Source organism: Hippopotamus amphibius, chromosome 7 (assembly GCF_030028045.1).
Source record: "Hippopotamus amphibius kiboko isolate mHipAmp2 chromosome 7, mHipAmp2.hap2, whole genome shotgun sequence".
NCBI classification, from domain to species: domain Eukaryota; kingdom Metazoa; phylum Chordata; class Mammalia; order Artiodactyla; family Hippopotamidae; genus Hippopotamus; species Hippopotamus amphibius.
Window position 1 is genome coordinate 110,838,736 of NC_080192.1, and position 17,833 is coordinate 110,856,568.

Sequence of the window (17,833 nt, forward strand, 5' to 3'; positions counted from 1 at the left end):
CCCGCTAAGCTGAGTCCTGTCCAAGTCTACACATCGACCCCTTTAAGTAGTCTGTGCTATGTGCTTCCTGGAAAATACATCTCCCTTCAGAGAGCCACTCGCTTAAGTTAAGCAATCTAGTAAGACATGGCGGCAGGGGAAGTCACTAATTAGAATAATGACTTACAGATCTGGAGCTTGTGCGCCTGCTCTGAGGTCCAGTGTTGCTCTCATGGGCCGTGTGCGTAACTCATACAGTCATTTTAGTGTGTCTTGTTTTCTCATCCACTAAAGCAAAGGCAGGGGGAGTGGTGAATAATATCACCTACCTCAGAGGTTGTTGTTATGATTAAATGGGATAAACAGGTCCAAAGAAGGCACAAGATTAATGACAAGAGACACATATGCTAAGTGCCACAGGAGTTCACAGGAGGGAGTACGTCCGCCTGAGGACTAGAAAAGGCTGCATGCAATACGCTGCCCTACCCAGGTCCCCTCCCCACCCCAAACCCACACACTCATGCCACCTCCTTACCTAGGAAAACAGTCCTGACCCTCTCCTGCCCCCATCCCAAGAGCGGGAAGTGCTCCTTCCTGCCTCCCAATGTCAACACCTGGAGGTGTAGTTAATAAATACACGGGAACTACAGTAGGACACCCTCATAATTTGACATACGGCTACATGTTGAGAATTAAATTCATGAAAACGAAACCGTAATCGTCATTAGTCATCTACAATATGGGTCGCTACTAAGAGATGACTGAGATGCTTGAAAACACCCGAATCTAATCAAGGTAACTAAAAATGTAACTAAAGGAAGCTGTAACCTAATAGAGTATGTTTTGGCCTGCCTGAAAAATGTTGACTTAAAAGTTATCAAAAGTTATCATCTACAGAGACTCTAAATAGAGTCTAGCAAAAGAGAAATTGCATAATTAGAATATTCGTGTCCATCCAGCTTTGTCCAATGGTAAGATGCTGAATGTGGTGGGCAAACAGATCCTGGACACTAGAAAGCCAAGCTCTCATATGGAAGGGACAGTTGACCATGTGGTGCTAGGAGCCAGATGAAATTCACATCTCCTCTAAGACCTTTTGCTCCAAAGCCTGAATCCCAAGGAAGCTTCTAATGAATTCATTTTCCCGGGTACTTTAATGCTAAGGAAAGGTACACTGGATAACAGGCACTGAAAAGGTATCTATCACTATAGCTTTGCTCTTTACATTTATGTTTTCTAACTATTAAAACGAATTGGAGAAGAATTCAGGTAAATCCTAGCCAGCTGAACACATGCATCTATCTTTGATCTTTCCAAAATCCACTGACTTGTACAGTATTTTAAAAAAAAAAAGGCATAAAGCCACAGGACAAAGCAAACAGGAAAGGAGACAACAGCCACACAATTTTAGAAGCCAGAAAGCCAAAGAACAAGTAGGAACTGATTTAGCAGACCCTGGGAGCCAGATCCTGGGCCAGCAATGAGGGGAAGTAAAGAAGCACCTCGTTCCGCACAACAGAACCCCCTAAAGGTGTGGAAGCAGTGTGTTCTGAAAGTGAGTTGAAGGTAGAGCCACAAACAAGAGGGCAGGTTGAGAGTCTGTTTATAAAGCAGTTAAACCCCAGATCCATTCTCTATCATGATAAACACTCTCCCCAACCCTGACAAAAGGCAGATGATATTTATTTTCCGGAAAGGGTAGAACAGAGGGTTCCCTTGGTGGGAGCACACAGGGCCCAGCTGAACATACACACAGGGTCAGGGTACATTCAAAACTGATATCTTTATCCTGCTTCCTCTACTCACCTCCTAGAACAGTGGCAGCCCAGCAGAAGCCACTCAGGCAGCAGAGCGGAAGATTCTTTTCTGGGGAATATGAACAGTACAAGAGGAAGGACCAGGTTCCTCAATGAAAAGACCCAGACAAATCACCCTACAGTAGTGGTTCTCAAATGTGGGCAGAAGGAACAAAGGCTGATGTTGCCCCACGGGAACATTTGGCAATGTCTGGGACATTCCTGATCATCATGATTGGGGTGGGGAAGACAATGGGGATGCTGTCAAACATCTTACAGTTCATAGGACAGCACTCACAGCAAACTGTCCAGCCCAAAATACCAATAGTGCTGAGGCTGAGAATCCCAGACCTTCAGTAAGGGCCAGAGTCATCATGCCGCATGTATACACAGAGCTTCCCATTCTCCAATGCCACTTTCATAAACATGAGTAGACACCTGAGGAACTGCCACAAAAGGCAGAGATCAAAACCAAATACTATGCAGGGAGACAAAAATTTCAAAAACCTATCATTAATACCCTCAGAGAAATTAGAGAAGATATTCAAACCAAAAGCAAGCCAAACCAAACTTAGAAGATGAAAAAAAAAAGAAAAGAAAAAGAAAAAAGAAATCCAAAGAATAGGAAAGGTTCTTGAAAATTAAAAAAAGAATCATGTTAAAAAAAAAATAGAAGGGGTAGATGATAAAACTGAGGAACTCTCCAAAAACTGGAGCAAAGAGAGGGTAAATAGAAGACAAAGAGAGGGCAAATAGAAGATAATTATAGGGCCACCCCAAAAGTTCCAATATCTAAATACTGGAAGTTCTAGTGTTACAGAAGAGATTAATTGAAAGTGAAGAAATCAAAGAAATAAACCAAGAAAATTTCTCACAACCGAAGGACATGAGTTTCTAGAGTGAAAGGGCCCACAATAGCCAGCTAGGCCCTACCCAAAGCCCATGAGTGTGAAATTCCAAAGACAAAAAACCAGGTTCCTGACAACAAATCCAGAATCAGAGTGTCATCAGACTTTTTAACAGCGTAAATTGAAGCTGGAAGACAATGGAGCAATACCTTCAATGTTATGAAGAAAAAATGATTTCCAATCTATTTTCAAAATGTCAATCAGGTATGAAGGAAACAAAAACATTTTTAAACATACCAGGTATCAAAAAGTTTGCCTACAATGCATCTTTTCTCAGGAAACTAATAAAATATACGCTCTACCAAAATGAGGAAGTAAACTATGAAGACATGAAAAATAAAAATAGGGATCTAATACAAGACATAGAGCCAAAGGGAATCCCAATCATGAAGGAAAATCCCAGGATGACAGCTGTGCAGCAGGCTAGAGGCAACTAGCCCAGACTGAAGCAGGTCAGCGGGCTCACAACAAATGTCTCCAAGAAGAAACTGACAGAATACTTGATATGCTGGAATGCATGGAAAGGAGAGTTTAGGATGCAATAGGCATGTGGGGAAAACTAAGCAAGGGAAGAAGCAAGATAATTAGCAACTCCAGGGAAACAAAAAGTGGCACAAAGAGGGAAAAGTAATTATAGTACACTAAATGGCACGGCTGTGCTACTGCAATGATAAAAATATCACCACTGACCAATAACCGAACAGAAATTACAACATAGCTACTGGGTATAGATGGATGAGAAGTGGAAGATATGTGCGAAAGAGAGCTAACGCCTCATCATTCGTGGTGTGAAGGCAATAAAGGATTTCTTTTACCAACATAAACAGCTCAGAATTGAAAGCGGTTGCCTGGGGGGAGTGGAAAAGGACTTTTCTGCAGGAAAGTGGAGAGGGATCCTTTGTTTCTCCATAAAAGAATCTTATAGAACTGTTGATTCTTTAAACCATCTGCATATATAACGTCAATAAAAATAAAGTGACTTTTTTTTTAAATTGGAGGAAAACAATAAAGTATAAAGAAGTAAATTTCCACAAATATTCAATATCACTACCTAGAGCCAACTGCTTTAACATTTTCACAATTTTGTGCCAATTTGTTTCTTATACATTATACATATGCCTATTTTTCAAAGTTGTAATAATGCTACGTGTAGTTTTGATTCCTGCGTTTTCACATTTAACACACCACTAGCCTTTTCATGGATCTTTAAATATTTTTTGGAAGTTTTTAATGGCCGCGCTTATTCTAACACACATCATGCTATCATTTAAAAAATCCTTTTTACTGTGCATTAATGTCTTTCTAATTCATCACTATTATAAGTATGGCTGTGAGGAATATCATTTTATGTAAATGTGTGTACACTGAATGTTTCCTGGGCATAAATTCATAGAAATGGATCACTGAAAATTTGTGTCTTTGCCAAATTAACCTCCAAATGGATTGCATCAGTTTTTACTCAACAGTACATGGAGCATTCATTTCCCTGACTCCTGAATATCAATTTTTCCCTCGTTCAATTTGATAAAAGAAAGAGAAAAGTTTTTATTCGCATATCTTTGCCTATTGTGTGTTCATCAGCTATTTGCTTTTCTTCCCTGTGAGCTACTTGTTTCTAGCTTGTGTCCATTTTTCCACCAAGACCCCATGGTAAATTAATCCTTCCACGACCTTATTTATACCTGGATCTCAGTGAGTTAATACAAATCAGACCCGTGGACCTGATGATATGTGATCAATAAAATCAAGTGTCTGAGTCTTGATGGCCCCACTGAGGCCCTGGCTCTCTGGCAGGTTCCAGGCAAGCAGCCTGGCAGTCAGGCACCTTTATGACACTCCTCACACTTTACCTTTTCGTGGCAAGTCCCATATTCTGCTTGCATTTTGTCATCTATATACATCTGCTCTTCCCAATGGACTCTAAGCTCCTGCAGAGGAAGAACCCTACCTGATGGATCTTTATGTTCCTCACCTCACCTGTATTTCACAGATACTCATATATTTGATGAATAAAGACATAAGGGTGTGGATGGGGGTGGGAGGATTATGAACAGAGGCAGCAGGAGACCTGGAACACCAAAGGAATGAAGGGAGACCAGCCCCTACCCCTACCGGAGGCTGGGGTGAAGACAGCACCAGAAGTTCATGACCAGCAGAACTTCAGAAAGTGGTTTCCAGGGTTCGGGCGGAATGTCCATGTAATGAAGACAGACAGAAAGGAATAAAAAGGACAGTCCAGGATTATTCAGCCACGTAAAGAAACGAAGTACAGGTATATTTAACTGCAACATGGACGGACCCTGAGAACATGATGCTGAGTGAAAGAAACCAGACACAAAGGCCACATATTGTATGATTTCATTTATGTGAAACGTCCAGACCAGGCAAATCCACAGGGACCAAAAGTAGATTAGTGGTTGCTAAGAGCTAGGGAAAGGGGAGAATGGAGAGTGACTAATTATAGGTACAGGGTTTCTTTGGGGGTGATGAGAATGTTCCGGGATTAAATAGGGATGACAGTTGCACAACGCTGTGAATTTATAAAATCCACTGAATATAAATAATATCTCAATTTTTAAAAAGCAAAGAGGAGTAAACTTATACATCAAGCAGTCTGGCCCACGAGGGATTTCTGAGGAATCGCTTTGTTCATAATACCAGCTTGCCTAGACTCTGATGCTTCCACACTGCCTGGTCAAGCAGCAGGATACCAGGGCTCCCCCCTGCTTTTAACAGAAGGACACCTGACATAAAACACTGAAGGAATCCTATAGATCCAGACTTTCTGGAGAACAGCACACATCCTGGCCAATAGTTTATTCAAATAGACCTGGCAGCCTTTCTGCTAATGGGCTCCATGAGTTAAGAGATGATTTCTACGGTGCCTCAACGGGCAACACATTACACCAACCACCTAGAACCTGATTTTATTTTAATTTTATTTTTTTAAGCTCTTTATTGGAATATAATTGCTTTACACGCTTGTACCAGCTTATGAGGTACACCAAAGTGAATCAGCTGTATTTATATACATATCCCCGTATCCCCTCCCTCCCACGACTACCCGCCACCCTCCTCATCCCAGCCCTCTAAGGCATCACCCATCATCAAGCTGATCTCCCTTTGTTATATAGCAACTTCCCACTAGCTATCTATTTTACAGTTGGTAGTGTATACATGTCTATGCTACTCTCTCACTTCGTCCCAGCTTCCCCTTTGCCCCCCGCCCCCCCAACCCCGTGTCTTCCAGTCCATTCTCTGCATCTGCATCCTTATTCTTGTCCTGTCACTGGGTTCATCAGTACCATTTTTTTTTTTAAGATTCCGTATGTATGAGTTAGCATACAATATTTGTTTTTCTCTTTCTGGCTGACTTCACTCTGTATGACAGACTCAAACCTGATTTTAAAGACCTTCAATAATGTCCAGACAGATCAGAATTCCCTTTAAAATGAGCTGATGAGAAAGCAAATATGGAGATGATATAAAGTCATGGAAAAAGTTCTTCCCATGATCATCTTTCTAACGATTCTCCTAAATCTAGCACACCCCTGGTTGTGAGCTGTGCTACGAGCTATGTGCCACAAGCAGACCCCCTCTGAGGGCTTCCGATCTGGGTGCTGAGGAAAGACTTACACGTGAATCCCACGAAATGCTAGCCTGTAGCCTGCAGACGATCTTCCCAGCTGAAATTCAAAGATCGGGTTCAACCTTAAGAGGGCTGGAGTCTCACTGGAGGTGTTCACGGGAAGCCTCCACCTCAGAAGGACTTCTCACTTTCTGCAGGCTGGATGAAGACCAGAAGCTCCCTTCTGCTGGACAAGGCCTCTGAAGAAAGCAGGGACCCTCTCACCTCTACCCTGTTTCCCACCCCTCCAGAGCCAGGGAGGCCACAAGAAACACCTTAATTGTGAACCCTGAACCAGCTCCCTGGGAGGCACAGCCCTTTGAAAATTAAGCTGGGGTAAATGGAATTTCAATCGAGCTGGACAATCAGAATTAAATGCTTTCTCTCAGTGGCAGCTCTTAAAGGGGGCATACTTTGAGCCAACTCATTTATAATCACAACCATTAGGCCATTTGAAAGAGGATGGCTTTTCTACACTGGAACGAGTTTCAAAAAAAAAGAAAAAAGAGAGAGCGAGGGCAATAGAGAAAGAAGAAAGGAAGGAAGGAGGAATTTAAAAGTGGGGGAGGGCAGGGGAATGGAGGAGGACACTTACACAGAAAGCCATGGTCAGCCAGAAAAGTAATTACTGCCGAGAAGGGTGTCTGAGTAACAGCCCTTCCTCCAACCGCCCCAGTGACCTGCCTGGGGAGTTTTAATACAAAAGGACGTCATGGCCTATCTGTTGCTTTGGAACCAATTTAGCACAAACCAAACCAGCATCATCTTCAGGGGTAGGCCGGTCACCTCCTAAAGTGCTAACCTCAGTTACAGTGAACAGAGCAGGGCCTGTGCCTCGAATCTGTCTGCCTGCTTAATGCATGGGGGAGAACATGGGTTGGCATTTGGGCCTCAACAAGGAATACCCACAGAGCCTACTGTGTGCATGGCCTTGGGCCAGACAGCATACCAGTGGAGCCAAGGGCAGCTTGAGAAGTTCTGCTTCCGTTTTCTCCTGATAGTGCCTTGGGCCCATCTCCACCAGGCAGGTGAGGAAGGCAGCATCAGTGGCTGAAGGATTCAGTTCATTCCAACAAATGTGGAGCATCCCAACCATGTATAAAGAACTAGAGATGAGGGTGTGCGGAGGTGTGTTTGGATGGGCAGGGGTTAAAAAATGAATAAAGATTATAAGATGGATAAGTTATATGCTTGCACCCTGGAGACAGTGTGTAAGTAGACCATGTATAGAGTGTGTGCGTGTGTGTGTGTGTGTGTGTACACACTGTGTTGGGGGAGGGGAGGAGGGGAGGTGGCTTGCTAAGAGGAGGTACATTAAGTTCACAGTTTTTCATTAACTTGGTGGCTCTGACATTTCCGCCAGTATCAGAATCACCTGGAGGGCTTGTTATACCAGAGTTGTTCCAGATTTTCTGATTCAGGAGGTCTGGGGTGGAGCCCAAGAGTCTGGATTTCTAGTGTGTTCCCAGGAGATGCATGTTGGTTTGGGGACCACATTTGAGAACTGGTGCAGTAATTCAAACCCTCACTGAGCATCTAGTACATGTAAGAATACAATCTAAGCACTTTCTCCACCTAAAATCAATCTGGAGGACCCCAGGCCGCTGTGCACATTCTCATCTCCTGGGAAGGACAGAACCCAGTCTCCTCTGTGCCCCAGATGAACAGGCACCCACTCCCTCCCTCCCTTTGCTGAACTGTGAGTTCCTGGGGGCAGGGCCTGGGCCTGATCTATCTTGTAAGCTCCGCCCCTTGCACAGGTACTGGCCCAGATTTGGTGCTCAAGGAATGTTTGCTGACTGACTGAATGAGTGTTTCCATCTAGTCCTGGCAGCCACAGCAGTGGTTCACAGCCCAGGCTGTGGATGTGGGATGTAGGAGCCCTGCTGAGGCAGAGTCAGCAGGATGTTCAGGAAGGCAGGCAAAAGAAGGAGCTGGTGGCAGAGGAAGTCTTTGGGTGCATTTCCAGGGCACATCTCGATGGAAGAGAGACAAACAGGTTGAAAACGGCAGTTTTTACCTAAATAGGGAAACTCCTAAAGGGAGAAAAGAAAAGCCTAGGGCAGCCCCTATGGGAGGGAAAAGACATTTGCCACCGGCAGGCTGCAGCGGCTCTGCCCAGCAGCCCCTGCACAGCAAGCTCACGTCAAGTCAGGGCTGGCAGGCGGGGCATGGGTGACAACGCCAAGGGGCACAAAGCGCATCCCGGTCCTCCTTCCTGGGAACAGGCGACACCTGCATCAGCACAAAGCTTCCTCCACAGCCTCATCGGCAGGGCAGCCACCTGCACCACGCAGGGGAAGGCCTCTTTTTCAGCAAGAATGGAGGTGAATGAGCAAATGGACAAACACCCTTAATTTCCCAGGGTGGGGGTGGGGTGGGGGTATTTTTAAGGAGTCATTTTAGCAGCAGCCCCCAGTGTCCCATCTACAGACCCACTCCACCGACTCTTCTGTCCAGAAAAGCAACGTGCCCGGAATGTACTTTTTAATGAAATAGTCAGCGACGGACTATACGTGATGTAAAGGAGATCTATTACACCATCAAGCTGATTCGTGTGAGTGGTTTGACATGAAGAACCCAGGTCTTGGAGTTGGGCAGTCTAGCCTGCAACCTTGGTGGTGCCTTTTACCAGCTGTGTGGTCTGAACAAGTCACTTAACTTCGCTGAACCTGCAAAGGAGGCAACCACCACCTGCTTCCTTTACTCATAGAGCAAGTGAGAGGCCCCATGGAAGGCACCATGTACAACATGCTTTGCACCCTGTAAAAATGCCACTTGATGACAAGTGTCATTATTAAACCCCAGAGTCTACCCTGAGTCTGGGGATCAGGAGAGAGGTGGCTGAGCCTCTGCTCCTACCAGTCACTCGAAAAGAAACAGTGACAATAATAGAGGCCCCTTCCCCTATGTTCTGTTCTTTTTATTAAAATCAACAAGCAACACAGCACCAGATTAATATCTCTCTAATTGCTAAGTTGTCAGTTACTGGGTGAAAAACTCCATGATTTAGTTCTCATCCCTACTCCACAAGCTGACACTGATAGCAGGGATCCGAGGTACCAGAAAAAGACACACTTGGGACACCCTGTGCCTGTGCTCCCCATGCTATTCCTCTCCACCCAGAATGTCAGTTCTCTGTGCCCCTCTGTCTGCATGACCTCATTTAGCCCAATGGTTCCCAACCTTTCACTTCATGGAACAAGAGAAAAGAAATATGTGTTCAGCACACAGTGGACGGGGTAGAGGGGCCATGGGGTAAGTGACTGAGGTTAGACTGTTCAAGCTGGAAGGGACAACCTGAGCCCAGGGCTGTCCATCCCAGGCCCCACCCAGCCACCTTGAGGCTGAGAAAAATCCCTTACCCGGGAGCTGGGAAGCTCTGATTTGATTTTATAATCCCCATTTTACAGATAAGGAAACTGAGGTTTTGAGAGGCCAAGCCCCTTGCTGGGAAGTGGACTGTGGCAGTCCAATGTGGGGGCCCACAGTGGTAACCAGTCTACTGTACAGCTTCCCATCTCCTCCTGCAAGCCTACAACTTATTTATTTATTTATTTATTTATTTATTTATTTATTTATTTATTGTCTGTGTTGGGTCTTTGTTGCTGCATGTGGGGCCTTCTCTATTTGGGGCGCATGGGCTTCTCATGCAGTGGCTTCCCTTGTTGTGGAGCACAGACTCTTGGCGCGTAGGCTTCAGGAGTTGTGGCACATGGGCGCAATTGTTGTGGCTTGCAGGCTCTAGAGTGCAAGGCCTACAACTTTCAAAAGCTCATCCCTACCACCTCTTCTCAACTGGGATGGTGTACCACTCAATTTCACAAGAGGAGTGTTCCCAGTTGCTTTCTGCCATCTGATCCCCCCTTTCTTCTCCCACAGGAGGGAACACAGAGCAGGCACTGAATCAACACCAGCTGAACTGAGCTGGGGTGGAGCCCCCAAAGCTGGCCAGGACAGTCACCACTGACTGAGCACCAGGCCATCTGGGACAACTACACATCATCTCTAACTAACCCTAACAGCAACCCTGCAAGGCGGCCAGAATCTCCCCAGTCCACAGGGCGGAAAGAAGTCAGCTGCCTGACGGTCTCACAACGACAGAGAGGAGGAGAGGATTCAAAGATGTTCCAGAGAACCCCAAACCCACACTTCCACTGCCAAGCTGCCTCCTCCTCAGGGGACCTGAGAGTGAGAGGTCTCAGGAAAGATGTGGAGGCCTGCACTTGACAGAGAGCATTGGGGGACTGGCCCGTTGGTGACCACTGAAAGCCCCCAGGTTCTGGGTGGGGGGATAACACTGCTGGCCTGTCACTCCTTTGAAACTTAGAGACTTCTACTAAATTAGCAAAGCTTTCTTTCCAAGAAAGAGGTTGCAGCAGAAGCTCTTATTTAACAGCAACAGCTCTAGTCTCTGGTTAACCTTTTAGCAGAAATGAGTTGACAGCCAAATGGGAGTCAACTCAATTTAAGAAATAGTCATTATAGGTCTACCATGCACCAGGCACTGGGCTACGTGCTGGAAACATGGTGGAGAAAAAGAGACATGGTCGCCTGTCCTCATGGAGCTTAGAGAGAATCGAGTCAGCCCAGCAGGCAGTGGGTCTGGAAGAACTGTACTGGGAGAGCTAGGTGGCCGGGAAGGGCTCCAATGACCTACCACGGCCATCCTGCTGCTCTGCGTAGCCTCCCTGGCTGGGTCTCCCCTCGCTTCCTCGTGCAAAGCAGCTGCCTGCCAGAAACTAAAAGAGGAACAGCAAACTGCTGAGGGCAAGGAAAGCTGTTCCTTGACCCAAGCACACCAAATTAGGGCAAAACCAAGCCCTCTGAGTGTAAAGAAATTCAGCTGAGGCGCACAAATTTTAAAGACATGTGTGGTCTTGGGCTTAATTTCTTTGTAACAGCCTCTCTTTCCTCCTCCTTGCATACTGCTATCCTGTATCTGAGGCCTCTTGGTAGTACCAGCTGCTTCCAACACGTGTCATTGCTAGAAACCGATAGCCCCATGGAGAGCGGCTCTGTTTTGTTTTAATACCATTAGGGCTCATCTCTTGAATACCCAAATTCCACAACAAAACCACACACACCCAGTTGTCCATAAGGCCTCTGACCCAGGAGCTTTAAAGCAATGCTTCTCACCTTTCTCACATCCTGGCACACGCAGAAATGACCACATATGCTCAGCCCCCTGGAGGCTGCACACTGCCCTCCCCTCCCCCATCCCCACGAGCTGAGTGGATGGTATCTGGGTGCACCTGTAACACCGTTCCTGATACACCTGCTGGGAAGCTTTGGTTCCCAGTGCATAAATGTCACACCAAACTTCAAGAGAATCATGAGAGGAATGAAGCCGGATGGATCAGAGGTTCACATCCCAAACCCACATCAGAGTGCCAAGAGTGGGGACGTGGGGCACTCGGCCATTGCAAAGGCTTTGGAGCCAACAAAGGCCATCCACCTTCCCCGTGCGGGGGAGGAAACCAGCATTCCCTATGATGCGGTGCAAACTGGAGATATAAATAGCTCCTAAAAAAGGTTAGCAAAATGCACAGATGACAAGTCTACAGCAGGTTACTAAGGGAAATCAGGATGCTCAGTGCCAGCATCTCACCTGTTGCAGCTGATGTCTGGAAGGAACCCTGTGGCTCCTCCCAAACTCTGCTCCTGGGGCCCCTCAGGGATGCAATGTGGGGCTTCAGGGACCTGGAGCCTGGGTGATGTGAGCGGGTACTCCCAGAGCCCTACTGATGTTCCCTGCAGGCCCCTCCAAAGTAAGGAAAATCTTTTTCCTAATCACATCTTGGTCTGGTTCTCATAAGCCCACTCACTCTCAAATTTCCTCATCTGGGAAGAGTGTACCTGGGAAGGTTTTGTGCGGATGCCTACCCAAAGGTGGGAAGCGGTCCATGAGTGGCAATGCCCTGGGCTTACCCGTCCCCGTCCCGTTATACTAGGCCCTTGGGCATGGGTCATTCCAGAAGGTGGGGCATTCCCAGGTTACCTCCCCTGGAGATTCCCTTCTGGAGGGGAAGTGCTTCCCTGGGCACCCAGAGGGCCTGCAAGGCAGCCGCAGTTGCTGGGCTATGTCAAGTAAGAAACAGACCTCACCTGTCCCTGGACCAACCCCAGAGGACACCTGAGTTAAGGTATTATTAGCTCTCCTGTATGCAACCCTGAACTTGTGTGTGTTTAAGTTAACAGATGTAGCAACAGCATACCCAAAAGCACACATATGGACTTGTGTACACACTGAGGCCGTGGCTAAATCTGGAACTCTAAGGGAACCCAAACTCACCCCCAACACACCCTCCTGAGTGTGGGTATTCCGGGACCTGGATAAACTGGGCATCCGTCCTTCCCTCCTCAGGGTATCAAGTTCTGCCTTCCTGCCAAGGATTAAGAGATCAGCCTGGAGCCCGCAGCTCGAGAGCAGCTTGCCAGGCAGCTCCCGCAGGCTTGTCTGCCAGAGCCAGAGCTCTTCCCACTTCCCCTGAGCTCCAAACAGTGCAGAGGCAGGAGGGAAAATCTCACCCCACCAGCACCTCCCTGAGCAGACAATGGGGCTGCTGCGGAGCCGACCCTGAAGCCCTGAAAGCCTGAAGCCCTGAAAGCCGGGCAAGAAAGAAGCGTCCAGGCCAGACGCCGGACCCCTCCAGCAGGCCCCAGGGGGAGGAAGGAGCGCCCTCAACTTCCACTCTGAAATGCTTGGCAGTAAAGTGTCGGGGCTACTCCTGGGCCGCCAGGGGCTTGGCCAAGAGAGCGGGTTTCGCTTTGGCCTAATGCTAGTGTGTCGGGGGTGCTGAGGGATGTGCCCAGGCAGAGAACGTGATGGGACTCAGAACGTGATGCCCAACACATTCACATTCATTATATATTCTCTCTCTCTCTCTGCCAATAGCAGCAGAGGTTAAGGGGGAAGCAGCCTGCTCTGGAAGGCAAGAGGTCATCTACTACAGTCATCTCTTGAAGTTCCCTAATATGTTCTTTAATATATAAATCGGGCCATTGTTACCTACGGCTGAACTCAACTGGGGTCAAAGAGAGGACAGCAGAGTAAGCACACAGACTAGAAGTTCCAACCCAAGAGAGATGCTGTTGCTGTTGTTCAAACACAGTGAGTGCCCAAGTGCACAAGTGAACATTTTAAAGCGCGTTCTCCTCATCCCATCTTACCTCCCAAAGTAGAATCAATGGAAACCTACATACCCCACTTGGTTCTCAAATTCTACACTGAACTCTTCATTTTTCTAAGAGTTTCTCTTGTTCCACTGGGGATGCAGGTCTTGATCAAGAAAGGAAACCATCTGACACAACAGGGCATTTAGAACAGCGAGCACTAGACTGAATGGTTCCAGTGATGGGGACCGTGGGAATTATGAAGTACAAAGCTAGCACCATACCTCCACTAGGGTCTGGCATCCTAGTGGAATTTCTATCACCTCCAGGTGTAATTCACCGTCCTCTTCCACCTGTGAACCCTCCCCCCCACAAAACTGCCCACAGTGGAGCACAATTATTTCTCATAATAGTTATTACACATCTACTATTATGAATGAAGAACAGTGTCAGCTGTTTTTATATACATTAAACAATTTAAACCGACCAACAACACAGCAGTGCAGATTCTAATTACTGACATTTTTACTAGATCACAAAGAAGGTTAATCATGTAGCTAGAATCGCAGAACCAGTACAGCAAGGTGGAGATCTGGACCTGAGCTTATTTGGTTCCAAAGCCCATGGGCTTTCCTCTGCTGTCCATCGGACTTAAAAATTTCTCTATATACGTATATGCATGTGTATGTGTTTATCATTATTATTATTGTAAGATTAATCTGACAGCAGTTCACAGAGGCATGAGGTCTTAATGACCAAGTACAACACAAGAATCTCCTACATATCACACATGGCATCTAATTTAGACACCTCCACCTATGCTGTCATCAGCCATGGCAGGTCCCTATCTTAAATTTATTCTTTGATACCCCCCAGGTGCTGAGCACCATGTTAGGTACAGAGTGGGCACTCATTTAATCTCATTGATGGTTATGTTGCTAAGATTGCTTATTAGTAATAAACCTTGGATGCTAAAGATGAATTATCACTAACTAAGAAAAGTTTACTGGGAGAAACCCCAAGGGGACCTAACACACCTCTCGGCCAACAGAGTAGGTGAAAAACAGTACTATTTGACTCTCACCAATTGGTTGATCCCACTTGGAATATAGCTTACAATCTCCACTGAAAACAGCAGTTGATTCTTTGGACCTGGGTTCTCTCCCCTGCAGGGGTGGCATACAACCCCCACGTAGAGAATGACTGTGAAGATTCCGGGGACCATGTCTACAGACACACAAGCAATCCAATCAACCCAAGTGGCACCTCAGCACCTCCCATGACTTCCTCTGTATACCACCACCTCAAACTAGGGCAGATTCAGACCCATGTCCTAATCCCAGGAACACCCCTTAGTAGCTGTGTGACTTTAGGTCAGCAACCTAGCTTCTCTGAGCCCTAGTTTCCTCATCTGCAAGGAGGAAACTAGGGCTCAGAGTGATGGAGGATCACCTATCTCATGGGGTTGTTTAGTGGAGAAAATAAAATAATATTTGCATGTGGCTGCCCCAGGCCTGACATGTAGAAGGAAGTCAGTAAATATTAGTCAGATTTGAATGTGCACAGAACAGCTCTGACATACACACGTCCTGTTGAAAAGGGCTCGTGGTCAAAAGATGGTCGTGGTGACAAGTAACAAAGAAAAGGGAAGAGGCAGTAGTGAGAGAAGTTAAAATTAGAGACGATTCTTAACCTCTCTCCTTTCAAACAATAATTTCAACCTGTTGTTTACCAGCTGTACTGCTTAAAAGCTAGTCTTACTTGATTGAATGGGTTCTGCCTCTTGCCCTCCATACTGTCTGGTAATGATAGAAGCAGTAACTACAAGGCAGGTAATGAAAAGGGGCCCTGGAAAGCTAAGAACCCGCTGTACTGACTTGGTTCAGTTTGGTGAAAGGGGGTGGCCTCAGGCACCTACCTTGCTCTGCCAATAATTTCTCTCAGAGGCGCCTCTAACTTCACAGTATAGAAACCCGAGACCACATCAAGGTACCTCCCAACAAGACATTTTTCAGAGTCTAACCTGGCAAACTACAATTCTGAAACCCAAATCCAGAAGGGCTACAAAGAAAAGCTCCTCTTTATTGACATAGTGTGTGCCAGACTCCGTACCAAGCATCCTGCATATCATATACACCCAGGGGAATGGTGTGAATTTTTTAAATCCCGACATACAGAAAAGGAAACTATACTACTGGGCATCCCCTAAAGACACTCTCCAACGCCCTCAGCCACTCACATGTCCTCAAGGACTCAAGTCTGGATGACACGTGGAAACTTCTGCCCAAATTTTCAGGGCTAATCACAGGGCTGGATTTTGCACAACTTCATCAAACAAATCATCTTAGGCCCACAGCAAAAGTGGTTTAGGGAAGAGGGTGGAGCTGGGACAGAGACAGAGAGGAGACCTTTATCCATCAGAAGCCACCTCTAATTTGCAAATAATGGTCAGAGGCTGACAGGAGAAGGGTGCATTTTCTTGCTGCACAATAATCTCTACCAAAGAAAACCCAGACAAAGTCACCTGGCTTTCCTAGGGAACAACAAAAAAAGCTCTTCCTCCAAGATTCACACTGAACTCCTAACCCTTCCTTCTCCTCCCTGCCCCAGGGAGTGGCTGGGTAGTTGTTGTTTCTTTTCTTTTCTCCCTGTGGTCCTCTGGTAACACCACAAATTACGTTTTCAGGGACTGGAGTCCCAGAGTGCAATGATGTTGTAATAAACATAACCAGGACCAAATGCCTTCCCATCATATTAGATGATGCCATTTCCCACCAATCAGGCTCCTCCGGCAGGCAGACCACTCACCAATGAGGGACCAAACAAAGGCTGTGAGGGGAGACCTGGTCATCTGCAACTAAAAATAAGGGCGCTTCAGGATTGGCCGCTGCCACTTTGCAACAGGAGTTGGGACTCACACACCAGGCACCAGACACAAGGCACACACAGGCAAAAACTTTCAGCCCGGGGGGTTCACATGGGGTGGACTGGTCTGGGTTTGTTGCTGACGGGTTTTTTTCCTTTTCCTAATGTGCTGACTTGAAAAAAGAAATACTTGATCCAGAGGGACCCTTGCAGACACACCCTCCCTCCTAAACACCTCGGTTTCCAAAGGCCCTTCGCAGGCACCCAGAATTGGGGAAAGGCAGGGGGGTGCGGCCAGGGGCCAAGACACTCACCTGTCCGGCCGTGTCATAGAGTCCCAGCAGGTACTGCTTGCCCCCTACGGTGACGCTGACTGCAAGGGCAGAGAAGTGGGGGCGGGGAGAGAAGCTCACAATTATCTAGGCTCTGGGGCAATTTCGTTCCCCACCAGGACCCTTCCCTCCTAACCCAGCTGGAGGCAAGCGGGCGCTCCTAGGGAGATGCCACCCCTTTCCCCTTGTGCCCGGCTCACTGTGAAGTGGTGTGAGGTCGGGGCGATGTGGCCCCCAGCTGCCCACTCCTTTCTCCCAAGTCCCGTAGCCACGTTTCCCCCTCGGGGCTTGGGGCAATAGGGAAGGCGGCTGTAGGAAGGTCAAGGAGGTCGGCACCGGGCGCCGAGGGGGTTGGGAAGTGCGGGGCGCCAGGACCCGGCACCCGGGTCGCGGGGTGGGAAGAGGGGTGGGTCCAGCAGGCTAGGGGCTGCCAGTGGGAAAGCCTGGGGGTGGGGCCGGGCGCCCGGCGGAGGACGCGGCGGGGGAGGGGTGGGGAGCGCGCGCAGGGGAGGCGGCGAGGGGGGCTCAGCCAAAGTTGCTCCAAAGTTCCCGGCCCGGGGAGCGGCCCCTTAGTCAGCACTTCGAGGCTTACCTGCGTAGTGGTCGAAGACGGTGGGCACGTACTCCTCCGGGAAGGCGTCGTTGGCATAGCTCATGAGTAGGCACGTCTTGCCCACCGCCCCGTCGCCGACCACCACGCACTTGAGCATCAGCGCGCCGGGCCCGTGAGCCATGCTGCGGCCGGCCGGCCTCCGGGCATGGTCCCCCCGGAGCCCCCGCCCCGGCCCCGGGCTCAGCCCCAGCCCGCCTGGGGGGTCCGCCGCCGCCGCCGCCGCTCAGCGCAGCAGGGCCGACCCCCCGGCCCCATGCAGCGGCTCCCCCTGCCCGAGGGGAGGGGGCGGCGGGCCCGGGGCGCTGCCGCCGCCTCGGTCGCTGCCTGGATCCCCGCCCGGGCCCCGGTCGCCGCGCCCGCCCGCTGCCCCCGCCGCTCGGCGCCCGCGCCCTCTTCCCGGCCCGGCCTCCCCAGGGGGATCCGCTGGATCATAAGACTGGCCGGCCCCGGGGGAGACGGCAACTTTGGGGAGGGCAGCGGAGGGGAGGGGCCAGGCGACTCTCCCCGCCCCGCGCCGGCTCCGGCCCCCTCCCGGCTCGGCCCCGGAGGAGGGCGGGCCCAGGCGCCTCCCCCGATTGCGGGCAGCCCGCCCCGCG

The 17,833-nt window shown here is 48.5% G+C and overlaps 1 protein-coding gene across 1 annotated transcript in view; it reads right to left on the reverse strand.

Annotated features, from left to right (window-relative positions):
* RHOQ (ras homolog family member Q) overlaps positions 1-17,735 on the reverse strand; it is a 38,900-nt gene extending 21,165 nt beyond the window's left edge. Inside the window, exons 1-2 of the mRNA XM_057740616.1 lie at positions 17,217-17,735; positions 16,607-16,665 (exon numbers count right to left, since the gene is read on the reverse strand). Coding sequence (XP_057596599.1) covers positions 16,607-16,665; positions 17,217-17,358 — 201 coding nt within the window. The 5' untranslated portion in view covers positions 17,359-17,735. The remainder of the gene's footprint in view (positions 1-16,606; positions 16,666-17,216) is intronic.
* Between the last annotated feature and the right edge of the window lie 98 nt (positions 17,736-17,833).